The sequence below is a fragment of the Penaeus vannamei genome, chromosome 36 (genome assembly GCF_042767895.1).
Source record: "Penaeus vannamei isolate JL-2024 chromosome 36, ASM4276789v1, whole genome shotgun sequence".
In the NCBI taxonomy this organism is placed as follows: Eukaryota; Metazoa; Arthropoda; class Malacostraca; order Decapoda; family Penaeidae; genus Penaeus; species Penaeus vannamei.
The window spans coordinates 9,820,535-9,828,034 of record NC_091584.1 but is presented as its reverse complement, the minus strand read 5'-3'; the positions used below and the strand labels follow the sequence as shown (position 1 = coordinate 9,828,034).

The 7,500-nt window shown below is 39.2% G+C and overlaps 1 protein-coding gene across 1 annotated transcript; it reads right to left on the bottom strand.

Annotated features, from left to right (window-relative positions):
- Nucleotides 1–766: 766 nt before the first annotated feature.
- On the bottom strand, nt 767–4,658 carry E(Pc) (Enhancer of Polycomb; the record flags this gene model as incomplete). Its single annotated transcript, XM_070114670.1, is given in 4 exon segments — nt 767–2,219; nt 2,570–2,692; nt 4,190–4,332; nt 4,527–4,658. Coding segments are annotated over 4 exon segments (1,527 nt in total), but the record flags the coding sequence as incomplete, so codon positions are not given.
- Nucleotides 4,659–7,500: the final 2,842 nt, after the last annotated feature.

The following is a 7,500-nucleotide window of genomic DNA, read 5'->3' as shown; positions in this document are numbered from 1 at the left end:
CGTAAGAATTATAGAGGTTACGGTCACTTCTTATTATTTAAAAAAAAATATAAGGAATTGGATATTAAGAAATTAAAACTAGAAGAAATATTAAACGTACATCCACATCTGTAACACAAGTTTTGATTATAAGCTTTGGGATATGAATACCACAACAAAACTTTTAATGATGAAAGACTTGGATTTACAATATCAAATGTGGAAAACTTAAGATATACAATTCTGTCTTTGGCTTCTTCAGAGTCTAGGGGTCTAAGACTAGTTCCAGAAAGACATTGGTTTTTATTTGTCAGCTTTTAACATTAACACACTAAAGAATTCTTAAGAAAAAAATTATTTTCATTGTTCCTTCAACAAATGGGTATTGGTTTTCTTTCTTATATTCTACCACCACCCTATCCAACCTCTTTATCTTGAACTTTCATGTATCAGAAAAATTAATAGCCCCCCAAAAATAATATAACATTAATTTACAATGACTTGCTTAGAGAAAATATATGGGGTTCACAGTAGCCGCATATTGCACAAAAACAGAAAATCCAGGAGTGGAAAAGAACAATGATGGAAAAAATCCCTTCTCTTGGGCTCTCCTTTTAAAGTCAGGGGTATTTTTTGAGATTTATATACAATTACTTGACAGGTACCCCATATTATACACACTGATACATCAACATTTTAGAAATACCTTGGATAAAAGAAATTGAACTAGAACTACAGAAAAATCATCTATCCACAATACTGTCTGGATTATGTAAATGCAAAAAAATTTCTTGTATTCATTTATTTGTACTTTTAACTTCTATACAGTTTTAGAAATTTTTGAGCAAATGAAACAAGGACATGAGAGTGTTGGAAATGATGGTGCATTGAAGGTTGTCTCAGCTGGAGAACCCAATGCAATGAAGTTGGCCTAATCGTTATGAACTTGCACAGGCAAAAAAAGAGGATTTCGAATAAAACACCAGATGACATGGAATAATCAACACATCTTATTATTTTCCTTGTGCATTCCGTATAAAAATAAGTTAAAGACATGAATTAAATCGAAAACAAAATTTTTCATGGCATTTGTTAATTTTCAGGACAAAGTTCAAGTTTCGTGGAACATGTAATGGTCCAGCTTAGCACATTTAGAGCTGTCCACGGAGTTGCTCGGCCCGTTGGTAAACACTGCTGCACTACTATTGCTGTCACTGTTTGGTAAGCTATCGTTTGTCCGAGTTGTTGAAGCGAACAATTTTTGAGACACCAGATTATTTGTAGTTGAACTACTTATAACATTGCTACCATTATTTTTATTATTAGATAAATGAAGTCCACTGGGTACACACGACGCATCCGCAGACAAGGAGTCCTGGTGCTGCTGTGACGTTATCGCTTGGCCATTGCCACCGCTACTTTCACTGTTTGAACACTCGCTGCCAACCTTGTCACTCACACCACTGCTAGAGGAGGCACACTGTAAGCTGTTACTTAGACTAGTTGCTGAGGAAATAGAAAAGGAGACGGAGGAGGATGTTGCTGCCGCAGATGACGAGGGCGGCAAGGAAGAAGAAGTGGAGGAGGATGCGGAGGAAGTGGAAGATAATGATGCTGAAGAGGAGGTTGCTGCTGGGAAGGAGGAAGAGGAGGAGGGTAAAGACGAAGGCTGCATCTCGTCACCCGTCACATTGCTTGTACTAAGTTGCAGTCCCGATACTGCCAAGGGAAGCGTGTTAGTCGAGTCCAGGGTCATGAATTTGGATGTTGGTTGCGTGGTGAAGTCTACGGAATGTTGCTGTTGCCTGTCACTTGTACTACTGAAATTTGATGCCCATTCACTGCTTGCGAGATCATGGTAAGTCACACCACTACTGCTGCTGGAGCCACCATTAGTCCCACTGCCACTTTTCCCATCGTGACTACTATTGTCTGTCACAAGATCCACTTCTAAATTCTCCCCGATTATCACACCGGAGTCCCCACTAAGTAACGTGTCTAAGTCTGAAGGTATTGACACTTCTAATTCTGTTATATTGCCCATGGCATCCCCATCCATGACCTCCGCCGTGATGAAGACGGATGATGGCACCGCAGACGCCAAGTTCAGCTCCTCTGGGGATGAGGCTGAATTGAGGTTCACATCCGGAGTTAAGGTAACCGGGACTCCTACAGTTTCCACATCAATTTCCACATCAGTGTCGTTGTCTTCGGGAGGAGAGCTTGGACAGAAGTGCGGCCTGAAGATACAACATGTGTTACAATCAAATTGGATATCCATATTCTTGAAAACAATGAACAATCTATGAATATTATATCTGAATCAAATAATAACAATAATGAAATGTTTTAATTCAGCAAGGAAATATAGGGTTTTCAAATCTGAATCATACTGAAATACATTAGACAAAAAATAATTACCCTCCACCCGTCCAACCCTCCCTCACTAGCCCATACAAACAAGCTAAAAGCATTTGATACACTAGATCTCTGTAACAAAAAGATGAATCAAGCCAACAATCTCCCTAGCATCCGCAAACAAGGAGACAGTATCACGCTCTCAAGATGCAGTGCTCAACCTCTTTCTTACCATTCAGTTTTGACCTCATGCAAGAAGTCATTGGTTGCTGTGAGGCCATTGGGACCCACACTTCTGAAGTCTGTCTTGGACCACAGGTCATCTAAGGGAGTGCTTAATCTGTCTATCCATACTCTGTAATAAAAAAGGATAACAGGGTTAGGGGTATGGGTAGTATTAATACTATGCAAGAGTGAAAGTATAATTTGGAATTTTTATTAATCTTATGATATGTAAATAAGAAATGCAAGTAGAAGGCTACGAGATTGTATATATAAATGAAAAAGTATATAAATACATAAATATTGGTATATTTCTAAATATCAATCATTGACTTTATACAAATATTGGCCAAATTTACTACCCTTTTATTTCAGATTAGACATTTCTAGCTATATAAGAGCAAAGATTAGGGTTCCTTGAAAGATATATATAAGAGATATTCTTCCAAACTATGACATGCAAGGAGAAAATCTTATGAAACAAACTGTTAAAATATTTTAACCCTGAAGTCCTATTTGCTACAAATGGGTAAAGCCTATCAAAATCTGGCAATTCTTTTCTCAAATCCTTCTCTTTATAAATGAGATATACGTAGTATCCAACGTACATCTTGTACTGTTCAGCAAATTTCCTTCAGCCAAACCCACAATATTATCCCCATATTCCCACTTCCCAAGGAGGCCATCCACTCTCAATAACACATCCACATTCAATAACAGTCCTGTTTTTGCACCTCTACTTTCTTGTGAATTTTATATTACCAAACCCTCGATAAGTGATTCCTATAAGGTGAATCACAAAGGGTTGGTAAGGGGATTGCCAAGCCTATTTCCAAAGCATTTATCAAGTGTTTATTGATCCAGGTGATGTGACCATCACATTATGGAAAATAGTTGGCTTGAGGTGCAGGTGATTTGAAAATACTGTCATTCTAAAAGAGGGCTGTGGGCCAGGTGACATGAACTTGCCATCATAAGTAAAGGGCAGGGTGATGGAAAAGACTCGCCACAAATGCACAAGCCTCTTGGAGGGTGATAAGACTCATTTGGCATTTAGAAAGGGGTTTTTGCATTATTGCCATCAATAAACGAGTGTGAAATGTAATGTCTATGAGCCATGACTGGAAGAGCACCAGCTCCAGGGAGGACACCACTTCCATGCTCAGCATCCTATTCCTAGCTACTGTGAACAGCAGCACTCATTGTATTTCAGCAAACTGAATATTATAAGGGGGGGGGGGGGTTACAAATAAAAAAAAATTACTACATAGAGAGAGGATATGGAGTTTGAGCAAGGAAAACAGTCTATAACCATTTGGATAAAGTAAATCAAAAGACAATTATGAACATTGGAAAATGGCAAAGAAGATCAACCTTTTGCAAAATAATATTGCAAAGGGGAGGGATAGAGTCTTGTCATCACACACAAGTATTCATGTGCGCCTGGCCTACACATAGCACACCCTTATTTTGGTCCATGTGATTGCCATGAAGCAACCAGATTCAAGGGGTTACGAAAGTACTACATGGCCATGTCTTCAAGGTATACTGTATTACATTTAGGGAAGGGAAATAAAATAAAATAAAATAAAATGTAACTCCATAAAATGTAGTCAGTCCATGGACATACCTGCCACCTCTGCCAACTCTCCTGCGGGCAAAGCCTATACACCGACGAGCAGGATGTGCCAAGGAGGTGAGGGAAAATCTAAATCTCGGGTCTCCACCTCCACCTTCACTCGGTGGGACCCAAGGCCAGTTACCTTCCTTAGGCTGTAGACAGAAAGAAAAAAAAAAATAATAATAATACGATGCATTAGAACATTGGACTGAAATTTCACTAATTCACTATTCATTCTACCATATTTGATGGCATACCAAGAGCAATAATTTAATGCATTTACCACAATGCCCTCCAGAAGAAAGTCTCTTTCTGAACACCCCCTTCTGTGTCTAAAGATACGTACCGCATGATAATTAGTAAATTTTTTCCTTCTAAATGTGAAGACACCATCTGGTTCATTTTCTTCCTCTGCTTCTGAAGGGGAGGGTGAAGCGACCTCGTCCTCTGAGCTGGGAGCCGCGTATGCTAGGGAGTCCTGTGGGGGTAAATCCAGGATTAATAAAAACTGTAGTAAAAAAAGATTTTCATGTTTGGCACTCTCACTAGGACACACTAGAGGACAAAAAAAGAACGTGTCTTTAACCTATTAACCCATTCGTCCCGGGTGTCACATATATGAGACACAGGGAAAAATAAACAATGTTGGGCTGCCCGCCAGTGCGATGCTGTCTCGGGGCTGCGCTCCAAGGCAGAAGCGGGGCGCGGCCGGGTGGGCGGACAGAGTCCGGGGAAGCTCCGCCTGCCGATTTTGTAGCCGCCCGGATTTTTTAAATTTTGGCTACAAAATGTACCCGGCGTGAGTGGGTTAACAACGGGTGTCCCACATATGACACACCCCAAAAAATAAACATTGCCAGGCTTCCTGGCCGGCGGGCGGGTGGACAGACTCTGGGGAAGCTCCGCCCGCCGATTTTGTAGCCGACCGGAATATATCATTTTTGGCTTCAAAATATACCGGCGTGAATGGGTTAAAAAAAACCGTGTTGGTGTATGATCATGTCCTAGTATTTTAAAACAGCCAACTCGTCTCATTATAAAATTAATAAATCTTTTGCCTGGCAATCAGTTTTCATTTCAATTTTGCACGAGACAAAATGGATCATTTTTTTACTTTATCTTTATCTGTAAAAATTAGTTGAGATAGAAATATACCTATTCCTATGCATGCAATACCTTTACAATATCATTAATGAAATGCAAGATATTTGTAATTTTGTAACATTAGTTGTTTTCCTTATTAGAGGACATGAAATCGGTATTCTCAATTACCTTTCCACGATATTCAAGGGGTATACTGATATATAGCATACAGTATTCAGCAGTGTACACTATGGTTATTATTTCTGACTATGTTTTCCATGGAAAGCACAAACATACTGCTTGGGGTATATATGCCAGAGGGTGGGAACCCATGATCTAAGCCATGTTAAATCTACATGCAAGGGTTGTCTTTTATGTCACACAATACAGACAGTTAACCCCTACAATCCGGTTGACATTACAGTCCTGTCATGGAAAAATCTGGGTCGAGGGCTGGGTGATGTGAATATGCTATCATCAGGCAAAATGGCCACGGGCGATGGAAAAGACTCATCACAAGTGCACAAGAATCTTGGTGTGACTTGACGCATTTGGCATTTAAAAGGAGCCTTTAGCGATTACATCAATAAAAAAATGTGTAATGTAACATGCATACGCCGTGACTGGGAGAGCACCGGTTCCAAGGAGGAACACTATATTCCTGGCTGCTGTGACCAACGGCAAAAGTTGTATTACATAAAATTTAAAATTACGACATGAGATATATGATACAAATAACCAAATGTTCCATTTCCCCCCCCCTTGCACTGAGTTATTTACTACATAGAGAGATGATATGGAGTCTGTGCAAGGAAAATAAGCTATTACCATCTGGATAAGAGAAATCAAAAGACAAATATGGACACTGGAATATGGTAATAAGGCAAAAGAAGTTTACACAAAATAACTTTGCAAAGGGGAGGTACAGAGTCTTCTCACCACTCATGGGTTCTCACTAGCACCCAGCCTACACACTGCACGCCTTGGATGTTGACTACATACATGACCCACTGTCTGTATTTTCAGCACTGTGATTTCTGTCCCTAAAAGGGGCATGGCCAATTATGGGGGTCATATTGGTAAATATTTCTAAAAAACAAACGGTCTTATGCATTTCCTTGATTTTTGGATATTTGATGTATTTTCATATGCCACATCTTTTGATACCAAATTTATGGGGGTTCCTAAGTGGGGGGGCCCACAAAAAACCCTTTTGTTATTTTTTTTTTCACATGTGTCTGTGCAGAAGACCACTTGTCCCAGAGGATTATGAATTGTCATGAAAAAAATTATGAATGAACATCAATGAATTCCTAAGACAACTACGTCACATTTTTTGGAAATTCGATTTAGTTTCCTTAGGAAACTTTTTTTTGATTTTCAAAAATTCGTATAAAAAAGTGAGTGTGTGGAAATGTGAAAATCGCTGACACAGCAGAAATGGGACTGGGGTTTCTGGCTTTGCGCTGCCCAAATTTTTCACAGCGGAAGTTCATTTTCACGTGGATAATTCTACTCTCATATACGAATATGAAACTGACCATGACTCATTTTCGACCACTCTGACCCCCCCCCCCCCCACCGCCAGGGACAGGCCCCTTTGGGGTATTTCCCAGTATTCTAAAGAGAAACCCCTTATACAGGTAGAATTTAGAACTAAAAATGTCTATGATAAATGAAAACCACCACCGGCCTTCCGAATTGACACCTCTATGACTGGACTGACAGCTTTACAATATCTAGCTTCAAAGGGTTAAATAAGCAAAAATTACTATGCTTGAATGTAAGAGGAGTTCCAACCTAGGGCCAGGGGATACTTTCTGGGGGGCTGTGCAACATGAAAATTATGACTGTATTAAACAGGATTTTGTATCACCTATAGTACTTATAGATAGTTATCTCTCACATATCAATAAATTGGAATCTTTCCATGTAGTGCAAAATAGCTACTGGCACTATTACACAATTCATAACTAGTAATAACAGAATCTGAAAGATGAGACACTGAATGGAGCCCTAAAAATTATCATATACTGGTCAGGGGCCACACAATAAAAAAAAGTTGGGAACCACTAATCTAAACAATTATAATCTGCTAGGTATATAATATGTAATTTACTATGCTTTATAAATCAGTGTTGTTGGCAAAACATAAATCAAATGAGAGAACTGCTTTAAGAATGCCACTAAAGTCTGGAGATTTATACAGGAATATAAATTCATATCAGGTATTTATT